Raw genomic sequence first — 20,331 nt, forward strand, 5'->3', positions numbered from 1 at the left:
CTATGATTGGGGCCAGAGCAATACTATTGCTGGTAAGATATTTGCCTTGCATGCAATTTACCTTGATTGGATTCTTGGCATACCATCTCATCTGGTGTACCAAGCACTCTCTGAAGTAATTCCTGAGCACAAAGCCAGCGGTAGCCCCTAAATGTTGTGAGACAAAAACAACAAAAACAAAATTAAAATCTATAGCCAAGTGGCATGTACAATTTTAAAAGAGTTTGAAGGCCTGCTTATAGAGGTGATGTTGGACTCAAGACCTGAATCTGTCTGATTTACTCACTACCTTAGGGTTAGAAGTGAAGGTTTCTTGTCAAGGTGTCTTGAAGAAGCCTGGTCCCAATCAAAGGTCCAGCTGAATCCAAGTCCTGAAGTGGAAACTTGTGCTGTTTTAGAGGCCTGGACACATGTGGCATACAAAGAGAGGAGAGATACTGGGGACCTGAAAATGAAACTGGGGTTCATACTGTCAGTGGCTGGAGTACAGTGGATAAGGTGCTTGTTCTGTATGCAGACAACCTGGGTTTGATCCCTAGCATTTCATATGTTCCCCGAGCCTACCAGGAATGATTTCTGAGTGCAGAGCACTGCTGGGTATGGCCCCAAAATAACAATAACCAAAATATAGGCTGAGTTTCATTCAGAAATGGCTGGAAAGACATTGGCTGTAAACTTTCATGAAAGAATTGTATAATCTAAATACTAGAGGCTTGACTCTGACTGGAGAATAGGGGACATGGGTGTTTTGTTGGGCCTCGACATTTAGGACTTCACTCAAGATCAGTATTTAAGACAAAGTTTCACCTTCTGTCTCTGCAGTAAGTTGACTGGACTCCTGCCCAAACAGATGGCTTCAGATCTGAACCCGCAGCCCCTGGAAGATGACCTCAGCTGAGGAAGAGTCTTTACAGATGAAATTCACGTCTGGCTGCTAGGATGAGCTCATCTTGGCTCACCTAGGTATGCTAAATTGTCCCAGACCAAGGAGATCCTAAAGCCTCTAGCAGCTGTTCTGATCAGAGTGATGCAGGGGGAATCCAGAGTGAAGGAGGAGAGGGGACAGGAGAGAAGCTACAGAAAGACAGAGATAAAGAGGAGAGAGAAGCCACTACAGACTAGGAACCACAGAATCTGTGGGATCAAGGCCCTGTAAACACCCTAACTTCAGATTTCTTTTTCCAGGAGTGTTCAAAAATATAATTTCTGTTGTTTTAAGCCACAAAATCTGTGGTGAGATGTCCTAGCAGGCCTTGAAGTAGCCAGAAAGCAGCCTAAACTTGAACCCCACAGTCTCTCACTCAAAGATCCTGGGCACAGATCTGGCTCCATAAAAACCACTGCACTCTTAAGTGATACTCCAGCTCTTCTGCATGGGCATCTGACTGATTTACTCACTTACCTTAGTCTTCAGGGCTAGAAGTGAAGCAGGCTTGTTTTCTGTCTCTACAAAGAGCTCTCAGTTCTGGGTCTTTCAGGCAAACACACAAATAAGCTCTGGGAGAGAAGACGACTTGCAAGCCTGGAAAAATCAGCATTAAGGATGTAAACCTTTTAGCCAGCTTCCCAGGTGAGCTGTCAAACCTCACCAGTCTGGGTGGTTGTCAATTTCCTCTCCATGGGACACCCCATTTCCAAAGATAAAGCTCTCAAGTCAATTCCATGTCTTCCATATGAGGGTAATGAAGTTGATATTTATTGATCTACTCTACTAAAAATACGGTTAGAGTGGAGGAGGTAGTTCAGGGGTGTGGAGCACAGGATCTGTGTTTGATTCCTCAACACTGCATGATCCTTCCTTCTCTACAGTTCCATTGAGTATGGTTCCAGAGGCCCCTGAGCCCTGGAGTGATGACCTCCAACACTGCTGGGCCAAACCAATGTCACTTCACTAATTCCTAATGCTCACAACCAGGTCAGTTAGCCAAGTACCCCTAATACTTCCTCCGCCCCACCCTCTGCCCCTGCTTGAAAGGCCCTTCCTCTAATAAAGATTTTATTTTTTTGGTTTTTGGGCCACACTTGGTGATGCTCAGGGGTCACTCCTGGCTATGCGCTCAGAAATCACTCCTGGCCTGGGGGACCATATGGGATGCTGGGGGATGGAACCGCAGTCTGTCCTAGGCTAGAGCATGCAAGGCAGATGCCTTTATGCCCTGCGTCACCACTCCAGCGTCTAATAAAAATTTTATGTATCAATAAAGATTTTATGTCTTCACATTATCTCTATGAAGTAGCTTCTATCTTAAATCCTCATTTTACAGAAATAGACAAAGATTAGGTGTTTTGCCCAAAGTTGCACAGTTAGTATTAATAATAGAGTTGGAATTTGGACTCAGGTAGCCAGGCTCTAAAGCAAGACCTCCCTGGACTTAGTCTTGGCTTCGCATACTAGCTTCCATATCAATATACAATGCACTCTGGAAAAGTGATTTTGCCTTCTGTGCCTCAATTGTTATTTCTATAAATTGGAAATAATGGGTTGGAGAGATAGTACAGCAGTTAGGGAACTTGCCTTGCATGTGGCTGAACCAGGTTTGATCCCTGACATCCCATAAAGTCATTTGAGTACATGGAATTACCAGGAGTAATTCCTGAGCACAGCAGGGTAAAATCAAAACAAACAGGAAGGAAAGATTGTACACAGTTAAGGTACTTGCTTGGTGTGGTCGCAAACAAACAAATATAAACTTGCTATGGGAACAGATCACTAATACAGAGGGTAGGGTGTCTGCATTGCAAGGGCAGATCCAGCTTGGATCCCAGTACTTTGTAGAGTTCTCCAAGTCTGCTAGGAGTGATCCCTAGGCACAGAGTCAGGAATAATCCCTGGGCACTGCTGGGTGTGGCCCAAAAAACTAACCAAATAAAATAAAATAAAATGGGAGTAATAGCAGGCTCTTCAGTTTAGGGATAGTATATAAATTAAATGAGAATATGTACAATGCCAGGCAGTGTCTATCTGATAGTCAGGAACTCAAGGAATGAACTGGATGAACAATGTTAGGTTCTGCTTTTGTTACTCTTATTGGTTTGGGACCACAGCCAATGGTGCTTAGAGCTTATTCCTAGCTCTGTGCTCAGGGATCACTCCTTGAGGGACTACATTCAATGCCAGATATAAAACTGGAGTCAGCTACATGCAAGGCAAAATGCCACATCCATTGTATTATCTTTCTGGTCCCCAAGTTGCTGCTTAGCACAAGCTGGGATGAAAAAAGAGAACCGAGAAGATTAGGTCCTCTGAGTTCCTGAACCCCTAGAGTTCACACAATTTATGTTCCAGAGAAATGGGGGCTTAAACTAGAGCTGCTAGCAGGCAGGCATGACAAGCCTTCCCCTTCTGCTTCAAGGATGTGTGTGTGTGTGTGTGTGTGTACACGTATATATATATATATATATATATATATATATATATATATATATATATATATATATACATACATACATACATACACAAACATATGTTTGGGGGTCACTCCCAGAGGCTCTCGGGTTACTCCTGGCTCTGCACTCAGGGATCACTCCCGGATGCTCAAGGGACTGTATGGGATACTGGGAATTGAACCCGGTTGGCCTGTGCAAGGCAAACGCCCTATCCACTATGTACCACTCAGGTTCCCAGATTCCTGATATTGAATCTTTGGGAGGTGAACACAGAAACTTTCTCTTTTTTTATATATATATATTTTTTATTTTGGGGCCACATTGGACGGTGCTCAGGAGTTCCACCTGGCTCTGTGCTCAGAAATCACTAATGGCAGGCTTGGGCACCATATGGGATGCTGGAGATCGAACTCAGGTCAGCCGCTTGTACCTGCTGTGCTGTCACTCTAGCCCCCAAAACCTCATCAATCAACAAATTAATGTACTATGTAATTCATGCTCCATTGAGTCCACCTTGAGTAATATGTCTGGGAAATATCAAAAAATTATCCCATATCCAAATCCCTTCATTCCTGAAGGAAACAAAACCAGAAATTCCAATGAAAATCGTGCATTAGCAAACTAGAAGAGTACATTCAGAGAGCAGGTGAGCATAAAGATGAATTGGGTAGCCCCTCAGCTCATTCTCAGGGATGGGTCTGGGGCCATAGAGATAAAACATCTTGGGGAGAGCAGATGCCTTGCTTGCAACCGGGTTCAATTCTAGGCATCCCATATGGTCTCCTGAGCACCACTAGGAATGTTCCTTGAGTATAGAGCACCTTGAGCATTGCTGGGTGTGATCCTAAAAAGCCAAAAACCATACAGAACCCAAAACAAAACTGAAGAGCAGTGAGCCTGCCAGGCCAGCAGACTTGGTGAATCAAGAAGTTTTTCTTTATATGACTGAAACCCAACTACAATCATGTCTGTAATCAAGGTGTTTAAATAAAGATAGAAAAAAAATGAATAAGAAAAAAAGAAATATGTTGGAACATGTTTTCTATCTAATGCCATGGGAAAAATCCTTACAATTTAGGAAAAAATTAAATTATATAAAATATAGTTTAATATAGATTTTATATCTATATGTAGTCACGGATGAGTATAAACATTCACATATGTATGAATATAATTACAAATTTTCAACTGTCAATGCGGTTACTTCTTATTCTAGAAATCTAAAATAAAAATTCTCTGGATTTTCCAAAGGTAAAACCAAAAAAATAAATAAATAAAATTTTGGGGGGCTGGAGAGATAGCATGGAGGTAGAGTGTTTGCCTTGCATGCAGACGGAGGGTGGTTCGAAACCCGGCATCCCATATGATCCCCCGAGCCTGCCAGGAGCGATTTCTGAGCAGACAGCCAGGAGTAACCCCTGAGTGCTGCCTGGTGTGACCCCAAAACCAAAACTAAAGACAAAAAATAAGTTTTAAGAATCAGAGAAAATGGATGAGTTGCAAGGTATGAATCAGCCCATTCTCCGGTTTGGGTCACTGAGACTTGCAAAAAAAAAAAAAGGCTTTTGCCTTCCTTCAAGGTCACCCTGTGACTCAAGCAGGCGCCTGGGTGTGAAGGCCCAAAAACTCCCATTCTTTAGGGGCTCGGGGAAATTCATGCATTGTGGGCGGAGCTCCCTGGGGTCGCCTAGGCAACAGGCTCGCGCCACGCCCACCCGGCCCGTAGCCCCGCGGGGCGGGGGGAGGAGGAGAAAGAGGAAGAGGAGAGCGCGTGCGCAGCCGGAGGTCTCGCGGGGCTGGGGCCGCTTCCCTCGAGCACAGCGCCTCCCTCCGGCCCCGCCTCGCGGAAGTGCTCGGGGCGGGGGGAGCTCCGGCGGCGCTGATTGGTCCTCTCGGCAAGGGGGCGGAGCCAGCCGCCGAGCGGTGCGTATTTCCGGCTGCCGGCTTGACATGAAGAAGCAACGGCTGCTGGGGCGGCGGTAGCGGCAGCGGCAGCGGCAGCGGCGGGAGCTTAGTTGATCGGCGGGTGTCGGGGCCGAGCTGTCTCTTGAGAAGACGCGGCCTAGGGCGGCAGCAGCAGCAGCAGCAGCAGCAGCAGCAACAACCAGCGCGGCGAGGCCGTGGAGAGGGTCGAGCCGCCGTCCTAGGCTCAGCATGGAGATGGAGAAAGAATTCGAGCAGATCGACAAGGCCGGGAGCTGGCAGGCCATTTACCAGGTGCTTAGGCCGCGGGGACCTGCTTTCTCCGCGGACCCGACCGGACCCGCCGTGCCTCGCTCAGCCCCGGGGCGGGGGTTCCGATCCACGGCCGCCGAGTGGCTGGTCCCGGTGCCTTTGTCCCCGCGTGCATCCCGGGCCTCGCACCCCCACGCGGGCGGCCCAGTTTCTCCCCCTCAGTCCCGGGCTGCCCGAGATCGGGGCTCCCCCGGCCCCCCAGCCTCGCCCGCCTTTGTCCCCGCGGCCGGGGGGTCGCTGGCTGGCAGCCCCGCCGCTTGGCTTCCTCTTCTGGAAGGAAAGGGACCACCCCAGGCGCGCTTCCTTTGTCTCCCAGGAGGAAAGGGTCCCCCCACCTCCCTCCTTCACGCTTCCTTCCCCCCCCCCCCGGCACACACACCCAGCCCCCGTCTGCGGGCTCGCCCTGTCGCGACTTGACAGCCGCCGACACTGTCCCCCTGCCTGTTCATTCATTGAGCGGCTCTGGATTCGGCGCACCCCCCATCGGCCCTGGAGGGGGTCGGAGTTGGGATCCCCCCACCCCTGGCTTTGTAGCACGGGGTCAGCGGGATCCCATTGGCCGTGCTGGGCTCAAGCTTTTGGGGGAGATGGTTGGTGTTGGTGGTGGTGGAACTAACTGGACCGTGGTGAGCCCCAGCTGGTCCCTCGCGCGAGGGGTGGTGATGTGGGGGCTCCCTCGGTGCAGAGGTTTTGGAGGAGAAAAAGCTCTCATCAGGGGGGGAAAGAGACTTTACATTTGCAGTCTTGAGGCCCTGACGATCGCGCCCCTTCACCACCCCCCCCTGGGTTTGGAACCCTTCTTCCTCCCTTCTCTTGTTTGTGCAACTGAGGCACAGTTCCCAGGTGACAAAGTTGGGGGGGGGTGCTCACCGACCGGTCTCCTGGAGCCCCCAGATCGCCAGGACATTGAGGTCTGCTTTAATGGACACGCGAAAATGTTGTCAAATGCGCTCCCCGGTAAAGGCCCTCGCTGGCATCTTTTGCGGGGATGACCCCAGAGGCAAGCCGAGCTTGGTGATGTCTTGCAGCGATGGGCAGAACCGGGAGGTTCTGTTTTCAGCTCTTGAAACTCCAAAGGCTAATCGGGAGGGAAGCCCATCAGCTGGTAGTATTAAAAAGCTATTTTTGAGCTCCACTTAAAAAGGGAAAAAGCTCTAAGCCGTTGTTTGGTACGCTCGACAAACAAGCTTTTTTTTTGGGGGGGGGGTTTCTTCATTTGCTTCTAGCTTATGTGACAGCATTCTTTATTACTAGAACTGGAATGTTATCCGGGCTAGATTCTGATGGAGTCACTTTTGTGACCCCTCTTATCTTTTTTCTCTGATCAACCAGTATATTCTATCCTCCTCCTGTCTGTGGTCCTCAGTTAATCGGATGAATTTCTAGGTGACTTGCAGAAGATGGAGTTGATTTCCTGCATTGGGTTCCATGCTATAAAGTCTACAGTAGCATTAGATGAAGAAGTGAATGGCTGTGTGACTCCCGTATAGATCTTTCTGAGGAAATTGACTTGGCAACAATTTACAATTTACATACATTTATTTTCTTGGTTGAATCTGATTTCTTTCTTAAATGTTTTAGACCGGGGCCGGAGAGACTGCATGGGGGTCAGGCATACTACGGAAAAAAAAATAGTTGTTGGGGCCGGAGAGATAGCACAGCAGTAGGGCATTTGGCTTGCATGCAGAAGGATGGTGATTCGAATCCCCGCATCTCATATGGTCCACCGAGCCTGCCAGGAGCGATTTCTGAGCATAGAGCCAGGAGTAACACCTGAGTGCTGCCGGGTGTGATCCAAAAACCAAAAACCAAAAAAAATAAGAAAAATGTTTTAGACCAAAATATCCTGCCTGTCCCTTAGGCAGGGAAACCTGTGTTCAGCCACCAGCCTGGAGCTTGCTTGTGTCTTTTCTGTTCTGCTATGATTGACTCTCCAGAATTAATCAAGATTGTTGTATGGTGTTGTGTTTCTCCAGCTTCTTAGTGGAGTTCAATGTTTCTGAAGGTGATTTCTTTTGAGCTCAAGAGAATTGTCCACCAGGGACTTTCTCATCGCTGTACTTTAAATTTCTTTCTGAACATTGAAATCAGAAGTTCTTTTCCTTTTTAAGTTTACAGAGTGGCTTTATATTAGTCATCTGTGGCATTTAAAAAAAACATAGTTTGGATGACTTGATGTAAGGTGGCCAATTTTCCAGTGTGTCAATTTACCAGAACCACTATATTTCAAAAATTCACAGAAATGTGTTTGTTTATAGTGGATATAAAATGGACCTCGAAAAAGGTAAATTTTTATAGCATGTCACAAGAGGTGGATACCATATACAAAGTCATCTTGAGCTTGCTTAGACTATTGTGATTACGAAAAGTATATGTGATTTTTTGTTTAAAATGTATAAGCAAGAGTGTGTTTCTTGCTATATTCTCATCCAACAGGAACAAACATGAAAAACCTTGGAAGCAGTTGGGAAAAGAAGAGTGTGAAGGAGATTTTTGTTTGAGTGCTGAAGAATGTGGTCCCTTGGTCCTTAGAAAACAAAGGTATCAGGCAGAAATTCTAGGTGAGCTCAAGTGATGAAATGAGCATTTGTGTGTTTTTAATAGTTTATGTTAATAAATTTGCAGATACTAAGAATAAAAATTAAGACTATACCAAGTCCACTTTAGGTGACATAAGTACTGTAGATGTTTGGTGATTTGCTGTCTGCTTTAAAAAATGGAAGTAATAGTGACTGGAGTTTTGAGTTGACTTCCTGGCAGTTCGAAGGGAAGAGAACAAAAGCTGGAAAAGAATTGGTTTCTGGAGCTAAAATGAGAGAACTCTGTAGAGGTGGTAGAGGACTTGAATGAGTGAGAGCTTTCCCTCCATCAAGATTGGGGTCAGGTCCTTTGCTGTCTCTGGTCTAGTTATTGACTTCTGACATTTAGTATGTTTCATTGTCGATGGTTTAGTGGTTTAAGATTAAGGAGATGGCAACTGCAGCTTGTGAATTGAAGGCCGACTTTGTAAAATGAACCACTCTTCCAAATCGACATCTGTTTTTATAGCTGTTTTCAGTATGAAATATGATCTAATGCTTGATAAGGTTAAAACCATGTTAATTATAGTTCACTAAAATCCCTCACTCATGCTCATGCTCATGCTATTAGAGCCCAAAAGGGAGAATATGAATATTTCCCAGTCATGTTTCATTCAGTACCGTTCCCTTCATATACACTGTGACTCAGGATACTTGGGGTGGGGTTGCTGGTGGGGGAAAATGGGAAATGGCTTGGGGGAGATTGGAAAGTTAGAGTCATCTTGAATGTGACCCAGTCCGCCTAAATGTTCTTGTTTAGCCTTGGTTCAAATGAACTAAATTTAGGAGTCAGATCACCACTTTGGAACTGGTTTTAAAGACTTGAAATTGTTTGGACTCGAATGAACTGAGCACAGGTAAAAAGCAGTGGCAAGAAGATCTTACTAGGTCACACTCAGAGGTGCTGGGATGTGGGGATTACTCCCAGTAAGTGTTCAGGGCTTGGGGACCATGGGGTGTGCAGGAGGGAATAGAAGGGGAAAAATGATCTTGGGCCTCCTGTATGCAGAGCGGGTACTTACTCAGACCTTGAAACTCTTTCCCACTCAGGCCCCCATGGAGGAATTTTTGCGATCATTATTTGTTTGACATCCTGGCATATTTATAGGAATGCATCGAGACTTCTAGAAATAAAGTGAAACCTTAATAGATGGGCTTCATGGCCTCTTCCTGCTCTTTTCTTTTTAGCATCAACATAACCCTCTCCTTCTAAATTGATCATAGTACCTGGTATTGAATAATGTATCTTGACTATCTTGATTGAAATGAATCATAAATTTTCTGTAAGGGAGTTTTAGACTATAAACTGCTGAAGTGACAACCATACCTTCTTTCTTTTTTCTTTGCATTTTCCCTCTTTTTGAGCTTACTTTTGGAAGATGATCTTTTTTTTTTTTTTTTTTTTTTTTTTAACAGTTTTGGCTCTGTATTATGCTTCTAATTGCAGGTACTTTTTTCTAGGCCTTCCCTGAGCACATTTTTGTAGCGACTGCCACTTCCTATAGTGCTCCTGCAAATTTGCTCCTGCAAATCAATACTGATTGATGGTTGGACCCTGTTTCTTCTGCCCCTTCATGACGATGCAAAATCTGGACAGTGTAGTGTGGTACCTGTCTCTTTGGACTGGGAAATCATTTTGGGTTACCTCTGATGTTTAAGTTTTCCCAGTTGCCTATATTATTGCTATTTTAGTTGCATGCTAGAAATGAGGAACCAGTGATCTGGGAAAATGGTCTCTTAATGCATATACCCAAACACATATACCCTTCATGTTATCGCAAGTGTAATGCATTAAACAGAACCAGTGACTCTGGCTGCCTTCTCATGTTTTCATACTGCTGGAAGGTTCTATTTCCTTAGCACTGTAGCCAGGTTCCAGACATCCCCTCATGTGTACCTTTGGCTCCAAACACATGGAGAGGCATCATAGTCCACACTGTGCCCTTCTCTTAACTCTAAGGGGAGTGCTTTGCACTGGCGGCCTTTTTTCACTCCCCCAACTTACTCACATGCCTTTTCGTTGTGGAGTAGGCTTGTTTTTTGTTTGTTTTGGTAACCCATCGATGCTTTGGTAACTCTGCACTCAGGAGTCATTCTTGGTGGTGCTTAGAAAACCATACGAGATGCTAGGGATCGAACTCAATTTGGCTGCATGCAAAACAAGTGCCGTCCTGCTGTTGTCCTATCCTCTGCACCCAGGAGTTGGCTTTCCCCTCTGTGTACCCAGGCACCATCATGATACCTCTTCTAAAGCCCTGTGCTTGATGAAGCTGGTCTGCATACTGGATGACATCTTGAGAACTTAAGAAAGATTGGGATTGAACTGGTTGTCCACACCAGCTAAATCCTGATGATATCAAGGCATATCTTCCACATAGCACCCAGTTATTCCCATATTAGTGGGAGGAATGATAGAACTAGATCAATCAAAAGGAGTATGAATAACATGAGGCCAGCGAGGTGGCGCTAGAGGTAAGGTGTCTGCCTTGCAAGCGCTAGCCAAGGAAGGACCGCAGTTCGATCCCCGGCATCCCATACGGTCCCCCCAAGCCAGGGGCAATTTTTGAGCGCTTAGCCAGGAATAACCCCTGAGAATCAAACGGGTGTGGCCCAAAAAACAACAACAACAACAACAAAAAAAGGAGTATGACTAACAGAGCCATGACAGTTTTTTGTTCTGGTCCTGAGGAAATTGTTTTAGTATTGCTGGCTGTGGTGGCTTGAAAGAAAGGTTTTAATTTCTTTATTTGCTATTGTTGTTTTGGGGTTGCACCCAACAGTGCTCAGGGATCACTCCTGATGGAGCTTGAGGGACCATATATGGTGTTGGGTATTGAACCCGGTTTGACTGCATGCAAGGCAAGTGCCTTGCCTCCCTACTATTTTTCTCAACCCAGATTTGAATCTTACCCATTAGAAACTGCTAAATCCTCTGTATTTTCCAGAGACTAGCAACAAGTTTGTCCTTGGCTGAGGTGAATGTAATAGGAAACGGGTGTGTGATGTACCTTGCTGAGAATTGTTGAATTATTCTGCCTTCCTTGTTCTCACATGCCTTCTAGACGGGCTTGGCATGTCCTAGGTTTGTCAAATAGTTTTGTTTGTGTTCTGTAAAGGATGCTTCTCTCTAAAATAATGACCCTTAAAAAGTTGTGTTTTTTTTTTTTTAATACAAGGGTAAACTTGAACATTTTGGGCTTTCGAGCAGACCACCCTCTGACCAAGAGAATCTTTCATCTGGCATTTCCTCTAGCCTCAGCTCCCCCACTAATAGCAGAGTAAGATCCTTCCCGTTTTTTGGCTGACCATGATCAAAAAGATCTAGGATTAACTGGTCACTGAGTTCAGGTCTAGTAATAAAGTCTGGAATGTACTCACTAAGAGAATTTCACCGATCCTGAAGGGATCCTTGCAAACAGGGCAGCAGTGAACTCAGTTTTCTGTGGGGTGTGAGTGTTGGGTTTAGTGAGGCCTAGACATTTATAGGCATTTTTTGGGTAGAGTTAGACCCAAAAGAGATGTCTTTTTTTGTGCAGAGGAACTACCTTTTCAGTAAGTGGGGTTCATTTGACTGATGTGGGAGAAGGGAGGGGTAGGGTAGCTTGGCCACATGACTGACACTTGTTTTTTTGCTAAGTAGCAAATGGGTGGTTTTTCCTGTAAAAGATAGAGGAACTGATTCTTGAGAATTTACGAAAGATTCAGCCCAGGCAAGGTACTTGGAGAGTAGTTACCCTTTATGTTGTAATTTTATAAAGAAACCTACAGCTGCTGTAACCTAACCTTCATTTGAATACTGGGATCCTTTCCCTGTCTGTGGTATTGGAAAGGAAAGTACCGAAGTCTCCAGCTGTTTAAAGGGAGTGCTTGACTTTGTGTTTAGTGGATTTAAAGGAGGCCTGGTGAAAAGGCAGCTTCCCATACTACCATTAGCCTGAGTTTTGTATGAAGGCTGTAAACAGGACAGTGTTACGTGGAAGGCATTTTCCCTCCTGAATCAATAGCCAAAGTCAAGTCTAGCTTCCCTAATCAGTTGATCTTTGGCATGTTTTACAAGCCATACGACAGCCCAAAAGAACGAGTAGATGATTTTCAATTTCTTTCAAAAGGTCATTGTGTTAGAATTCAGTTTGCAGTGTGCCTTCTAATGATTCTACCAAGGCCTTTAAATTGTATGGGTACCGCTGGGAAGTTGGCTAGCCTTGGGTAGATGTTAACTCACTTTATAGACTCAAGAAGGGCCCAGTGCTAGAAGCAAAGTGATATGTAAGGGCTATGCTTTCTCTGGAAAATATCCACGGTTATTTGTAAGCTAGTAAGTACTGTGCTTAGAAGTTACAAGTTTCATCTTAGGGTTCAGCAGGGTTGACAGGACCCTCTGGGCCCAGGTCTCATGTCCTGGGCTCCTCTTCTGCTTGTAGATATCTCCTCTGAAGACAGAGGTAGGTAGATCTCCTACAGAAGGAAAAGCCTCAGCTGTATTTGTGGCTTTTGTGGGTTAGCAACACCACTTGCAAAGATAAGATGAGCTTAGCAAAATGACGTTTCCAAAATTGTGTTTTAAACGCATTAGCGAATGATTAGAGAAGGAACACTTGCCCATATCTCTCTTGCTCAATTATGAACCATTCCCCTCCCCCTTTTACTTTCATCATGGCTGTTATTGACACATCTCTTCCTTTTCAAGAATCTTATTTAAAAGTTGCCACATCAAGTTCCAGCAAATGGTTTAGAGAGTTTTTACTCTGATGTGTACAGATTACTCGGAGGATTATCCCACTGTTGTGAATTGCTTACAGTAAAGTGAACAATAAACAATCCAAGAAGTATGTCCTGAGAATATGGGGTTTCTTAAACACATTTGCAGGCGAGATCACTTTTGAATATAACTTCACTCCAGAACCAATAGGCAGTATTGAGAATATGGCCTGGGTCCGGCGAGGTGGCGCTAGAGGTAAGGTGTCTGCCTTGCAAGCACTAGCCAAGGAAGAACCGGGTTCGATCCCCCAACGTCCCATATGGTCGTCCCCCCCCCCAAGACAGGGGCAATTTCTGAGCCCTTAGCCAGGAGTAACCCCTGAGCATCAAACGGGTGTGAACCAGAAAACCAAAAAAAAAAAAAAAAAAAAAAAAAAAAAAGAGAATATGGCCTATTAGCCTGAGATTCTCATGCTAATCCAGCCCTGGTCACTGCTGCATTACACCATGTTCAATAATGTTCTGCTTACTGTTGAGTCACAGTGGGGTGGGGAACAGTGGGAAATGTTGGTGCAACTTCCTTTTGCGCCGGGGAGTGGATGCTAAGAAGGTATTACTTGGGTTTTGCAGGGGCTGAGTGGTTATTTTGTTTTGTGGCAGTGGTATTATTGGTAGTCTTTACCTGGATGAGAACTGCATATTTACAACATTTGGGAATTAAGAGCTTGGCTAGTACTGCTCTCCACCACCTGGACATCACCTCATTGCTGGGGTTCAGAACATCCCTGAAAGTGAAGAGACAGGGTGAAGCAGCTGAACAATGTCACGTGGGTTTCCAAGCACAATGCCACATTTCTGGAGCATTCCCCAGCATTCCAGCGCCATCTCTGGTGCCCCTTTCATTGAGAACTATATCCCTGCAGGATTTTAGTGGTTACTGATCCTGGTGCCATTTGTGGAAGTACTGCCCAGCCCATTTCTGCATGACTCCCACAGTTTACCTCCTATACCTTAAGGGTGTGTCTGTTAGGTCATTCTGTTTTCCCAAGAACCCAGGCTTGCTTACTCTCATTTTTTCTGCCTTTTAGTACAATAGAAGTAACTTTGAGATAGGGTTTTTTTTTTTTTTTTTACTTTGCTTTATTTCTCCACTGGTTCTCATCTTTTTCTTTTCTTTATTATTATTATTATTGTTATTATTATTTTTTTTTTGTTTTTGGGTCACACCCAGCAGCGCTCAGGGGTTACTCCTGGCTCTATGCTCAGAAATCACCCCTGGCAAGCACAGGGGACCATATGGGATGACAGGATTCGAACCATCATCCTTCTGCATGAAAGGCAAATGCCTTACCTCCATGCTATCTCTCTGGTCCTTTTATTTTTGGTTTACACCCGCTGTTGCTCATGGGTTACTCCTGGCTCTGTGCTCAGAAATCGCTCCTGGCAGGCTCGAGGGACCACCCTATGGGATGCCGGGATTCGTCCATCCTGGATCGACTGCTTGCAATGCAAACGCCTTTGCTGTGCTATCTCTCTGGCCCTGATTCTCATCTTTTGACCCTGCATTTTCCCTGGAAAACATCGTATTGTACAGAGGGAGAATTAGTTGAAGTTCAACAAACCTAGTTTTTTCTTTCTGGATGTGAACTTCCTTTTGCAATTGTTCTTTTACTTGCTGGTGACAAATGCTGTTTCTCAACAGACTTTGTTAGAAGAAGTTACTTTTGAAAGTAGGAAATGAATGGCTCTCCAGGCCTGCAGGAGAGGCCTGGGCTCTGCTAGCAGCCTGCTTAGCATGAGGCCCAGCTGGAGGTGGGTGCGGCTTCCAGCATCTAAAATTTTCTAGCTGCAGTTTGAGCAGGTGTTACCATTCTGACCGCTTCAGAACTGCACTCTGTGTGCTGTTTCATTCCCTGGGCAAGCTAACAGTTTCTCTTGTACATGCCTTCAAATGAACAAAATGCTTTTTGAGGAGGTTTATTTATGTTTACAGGCCAGGTCCATTTTGGAAGGACTCAAAGGATTAAATTGGCATCACCTTTAGTTTTGGAAAGGCCTTTGGTATTTGATTTTTGTAGGTCAATATAAGGAAGTGATAAGTGTGTTAGGTTATTTGTGGTTTTGTGCTAATTTTAGTTGCCTGCTCACAGCTTGCTGTATATCCTTTGACATTAAGACATGCTTTCTAGAAAGCCATATTTCAAATGTAGGACATAACCTATATTCTCCTCTTGGCTATATTTCAAAATGACTTTCTGAGTACTTTGGTAGTTGGACCAAGTTTGAATAGTAACATTCTTCTAAAGTCATTGATCCTAAGCTGGAGCCATAATACAGCAGGAAGGTCCTTGCACACAGTTGACCTGGATTCGATCCTCGGCAACACATATTGTCACTTAAACCCTACCTGAGCACAACCGGATGAGTCCCTCCCCCAAACTAAATAAATAAAATCATTGGTTTATTTGCTTGAGATGAGACATTTGGGGCTGGAGAGATAGCATGGAGGTAAGGCGTTTGCCTTTCATGCAGGTCAGTGGTTCAAATCCCGGCATACTGTATGGTCCCCCGAGCCTGCCAGGAGTCATTTCTGAGCATAGAGCCAGGAGTAACCCTTGAGCACTGCCGGGTGCAACCCCAAAACAAAACAAAACAAAATAAAAAAGAGATGAGACATTCATCCTTATCCAAGTAAGTTAGCTTATCTCATAGAGATTTGGAATTTCTGCCCCATGCCAAGGGCTAAAAGGACAGAATTGATAGTAGAGATTTGGGGATGGGTGGTTGTTTTTGTTTTTGGATCACACCTGGCAGTGCCATGGGGTTACTCCTGGTTCTGAATTTATGAGTCACTCCTGATGGACTTAGGGGCCCATATGGGATGCGGGGATTGGACCTAGGTCTGCCACATGCAAGGCAAGTACCTTACCTACTGAACTATCAGCTCTGGCCCAGGTACTAGAGATTTTATTTTAAAGATTCTGCCAAGACTGAGACTTTTTCGGGGGGGGGGGGGGAATTTATTTTTTATTTTTTTATTTTTTAGCCACACCTGGTGACACTCAGGGGTTACTCCTGGCTATGCGCTCAGAAATCGCTCCTGGCTTGGGAGACCAAATGGGATGAAAGAGGATCGAACTGCAGTCCGTCCTAGGTTAGCATGTGCAAGGCTGACACCTTACCACATGTGCCACTGCTCTGGCCCCTTGAAAACTTTTTTTAAACCATTACATCCTGAGATGGTATTGAAGCAAAATGATTGGTGGGGTGTAGGAAACATGAATATTTTGCTTCTAAGGACTGACCTTTAGTCTCCACTGTAGGTAAATTGACAAAACTGGTTTCAGAATATTCTCCTGGGATTTCGTTTCCCTCACCAGCCTTGGACCATGGTTTCCTCCTGGGACTTGTGGAGTCATGGGAAGGGGTACTCTAAAAATGGGGTTGGGTTCTGAGTTTTCCATGAACTGTTGGGGAGCTTGAAGGTAGTCTCAGATGTATGTCAGATGTGGTCAGATCAGAGTCGAAACAGTTCCATCTCCTATGGCTGGACCATAAAAAGCCAGTGTGGAGTAGCCTTGTTAGACTAAGTTTGGTGACCTACTTCCTGGGGTTCCTCTATTTTACAAGTTGACCAGCACTTTAAAATTTCATATTAGTTCCAGTTAAAACTGACAAAGTTCTTTATTTTTATTATTATTTTGAGGGGGCATACCCAGCAGCGCTCAGGGGTTACTCCTGGCTCTGTGCTCAGAAATCATTTCTTTTTTTTTTTTTTGGTTTTTGGGCCACACCCAGCAATGCTCAGGAGTTACTCCTGGCTGTCTGCTCAGAAATAGCTCCTGGCAGGCACGGGGGACCATATGGGACACCGGGATTCAAACCAACCATCTTTGGTCCTGGATCTGCTGCTTGCAAAGCAAACACCGCTGTGCTATCTCTCCGGGCCCCAGAAATCATTCCTGGCAGGTTTGGGAGACCATATAGGATGCCAGAGATTGATCCTGGGTTGGCTGCATATAAAGCAAACACCCTACCCACTGGGCTATCACTCTGGCCCCAGACATTCATTATTGTGCTCTGAAAACTAAACCACCCTCTGAGGGCATAACTATTAATTTGAAAAAAAAAGTACCACATGCTACATTGATTGATGCCTTTTCGTTTTTTTTTTTTTTTGTTTTTTTTTGTTTTTGGGCCACACCCTGTGCCGCTCAGGGGTTACTCCTGGCTATGCGCTCAGAAGTTGCTCCTGGCTTCTTGGGGGACCATATGGGACACCGGGGGATCGAACCGCGGTCCGTCCTAGGCTAGCGCAGGCAAGGCAGGCACCTTACCTCCAACGCCACCGCCCGGCCCTGATTGATGCCTTTTCATTGGCCAGTCTTCTCATGTCTAAAGATTAATGTGGTTTGAAATTGAACTAATCTCCCTTTCAAAGGAGATCTGCTTTGCTTGCTTCTTCTCCCATTGAAGCCCCTTTCATAATAAAACTCCAGAGTGGTGGTACACATAGATTGGATTGTTCTGTGCTTTGGGTACTGTGCAAAGTGCTTTACCTGCAGTGACATTTATTGTTCCCTATAAATTGTTCTTTAGTGGCAGGAAATGGGTTAGTAGGACAATTTGGTGTTGAGCCTTGGTGTACTTCGCAGTCTGGTTCCTTCGGTTCCCTGACTCCAGCTTCAGAATACTATCCCAGGCCTGCTCATGCTCAGGGTAACCCTTGGCTGCAGGAAACTCAAGCTGAGCAACCCCTTTGGTTAGAACAAAAAATAGTTTGTTTAGTTTACCCCTTACCATGTTTGTTTTCTATTTATTTATTTTGGTTTTGGGGCCACACATGGTGGTGCCCAGGGATTACTACTGGCTCTGCACTCAGAAATCGCTCCTGGCAGACTCTGGGGACCATTTGGGATGACCGGGGATAGAACAAGGGTCTGTTTTGGGTCCGTCACGTGCAAGGCAAACTCCCTACCGCTGTGCTACTTGTCTAGCCCTCCATGTTTGTTTTCTGACCTCTTACCTAGATGTCACACATTGGTCACCCACAGTCATATTTTGTTTGGTCCACACATTGTTTTTAAAAAGAGGAGTTTTAAGCTTTTAACCATTGTTTACAAATTATGAAATCACATGCCAACTTAGACTTTGGCCTTCTTTTGAGAGCTTTGAAGATCCTGCCTCAGTCTGAGCTGAGGGCATTACATCTGTTGGCTGGACACACACGCCTTCACACTGTGTAGATTGCTCAGCCAGTGGCACCAAACTGGGGTAGACTCCTTCTGGCTCCCAGCAGCAACCCCAGTTTTAAGCTGGCTTTTTTTCTTGGTGTTTGGCATGACTATTAATTAGAATTAAGATAATTTTAAAACTATTTAGCTAGTTTTATCGAAGTGCCTAAAATCAAGGCAGCCAAGCTGGAGGTTTAGTGACCAGTAAACATATCTACCGACTACCCTGGACTATATGATTCTGCATGAAGTTCTCTTTCTTCAGCTGCACTTTCCTTCCTACCTTGCCCCTTCATTCCCTTCTCATCCTTGGTCTGTTTCTGCTGTGACATTGCCACTTTGTTTTTCCTCTATAAGACACTGAGTGTTTGATTGTGCTTTGCCCAGTGTTCAGTTAATTCCATGAGCTATTTTTAATGCCACCTTAGAAATTTTATTGAGTGCCTTTGGGAATTGCCAGCACAGATACTTGTGCTAACAACACAAGTTGTTTGCTAACAACACAAGGTGGTGTTTGAATGACTTGCTTTGTGCCTTGGTTAGCCTCTTGTCACGTGGCTGAGCTCATGATTTGATGGTTTCTCTACTTAATCAAGAGATGAAATAAATGATAATCATGATTCTTCTAATAAATCATTGATGTTGAAAGGAATATGAGCTGTTTCAGTTCTCTTTGTCTAACAACACAAGTTTTATTGATCCTTCTTGAACATTTATTATTTTTGTTTTGGTTGTTTAAGGACTCTTTCCAGTGGCTTCTCAGGGGTTACTTCTGACTCATAATACTGGAGGGAACCATGTGGTGCCTGGAATTAAACCCAGGACTTTTTTTGTTTGTTTGGTTTTGGTTTTGGGCCATACCCAGTGGTGCTCAGGGGTTACTCCTGGCTCTGCACTCAGGAATTACAGGAATTACACCTGGCAGACTCAGGAGAACATATGGGATGCCAGGGATTGAACCTAGGTCAGCTGCGTGCAAAGCAAATACCCTAGCCACTGTGATATCAGCTATCACTCCGGCCCCAAATCCATGCCTTTCTGCATGCAAAGCCTCTGTTCAGCCCTTTGAACTATTTCTTCAATCTCAAACATGTTACTTTATTTTTGTAGGACAAATTAGAACAAGCAGTAGATAAGGGAGATACCTTGCCATCAAACAATCATGGTCTTTGTTCTAGACTTTGTTACCCCCCCAAAAGCTGAATGCTAAAAAGCACAAAGCTAGCTCAGTGATAATTGTGACATTATGGAATTGCCACAAGATATTATTGGGGGCTGGAGCAATAGTACAGTGGGTAGGGCTGACCTGGATTTGATCTTCAATATCCCATATGACACCCCTCCCAGAGTGCAGAACCCAGGGTAATCCCTGAGTATCAACGTGACCCCAAAACAAAAATATATATACAATACATTATTATTGTACATATTAACTGAAAGCCAATTTCTCCATGGAGCTTTTCACCTGCCCTCCATGTTTCTTCTGTTGTCTCAGTCACGTAAGTGCAGGCAAACATCATTCCTTAGGAAAATACGGGCAACTGCTTTAGTGAGTGCCAGTCTCTGTATTAAATATTAAAGAGTCTAGCCCAGTGTTCTCCAACCATTTCTACACCTGCAGACTGGCACCTGTCAAGCATGCCAGCTTTTTTTTTTCCCCCACCACTTAAAAAACAAAGCATGCCAACTGTGGACCAACAGTGAAAACCACTGTAGCAGACCAGTGGTTTTTCAACCTTCACACCTGTGAGCCACCACCTGTCTGCAGACCAGAGGCTGAAGACCACCTCTGTAAGCAAAGAGGCTGCCTTGAGACAATCCAAGTGTGGTGTGATTACTTTCAGGAAGAGTGGCTACTTAAATCTGGGCCCAGGAAGCACAGGTGAGGGCATTATCATATCAAATTAATCTTTGCTGCATTGGAGTGCAGAATCTAAGGGTCAGCAGGGGTGAATCCCTGGCCCTGGTCAGACCTTGATCCAGGGCTTGCCCTTCCTTGATTTCTGGCTCTTTGCTGTGGCCACAGTATAGACTGGAATGCCTGGCTCATTTATTAACTTTCTTCTTGGCATTTCTTCTTCTCCTACCACCTTCCAACCCCCACTCATATCTGTGGAGGTATTTTGTCTCAGTGTTTATATTTTCCCTTCCCCCTGCTGTTGCTTTTTTTTTTTTAATTTATTTAAACACCTTAATTA

General features: G+C 44.9%; 1 protein-coding gene across 2 annotated transcripts in view; it reads left to right on the forward strand.

Moving 5' to 3' along the window:
* Window positions 1-5,370: 5,370 nt before the first annotated feature.
* PTPN1 (protein tyrosine phosphatase non-receptor type 1) overlaps window positions 5,371-20,331 on the forward strand; it is a 61,063-nt gene continuing 46,102 nt past the window's right edge. For both annotated transcript variants that reach the window (XM_049781341.1, XM_049781342.1), the window contains exon 1: window positions 5,371-5,604. In XM_049781341.1, the coding sequence (XP_049637298.1) occupies window positions 5,542-5,604 (63 nt within the window). In that variant the 5' untranslated portion in view covers window positions 5,371-5,541. The remainder of the gene's footprint in view (window positions 5,605-20,331) is intronic.

Source organism: Suncus etruscus, chromosome 9 (genome assembly GCF_024139225.1).
Source record: "Suncus etruscus isolate mSunEtr1 chromosome 9, mSunEtr1.pri.cur, whole genome shotgun sequence".
NCBI lineage: Eukaryota > Metazoa > Chordata > Mammalia > Eulipotyphla > Soricidae > Suncus > Suncus etruscus.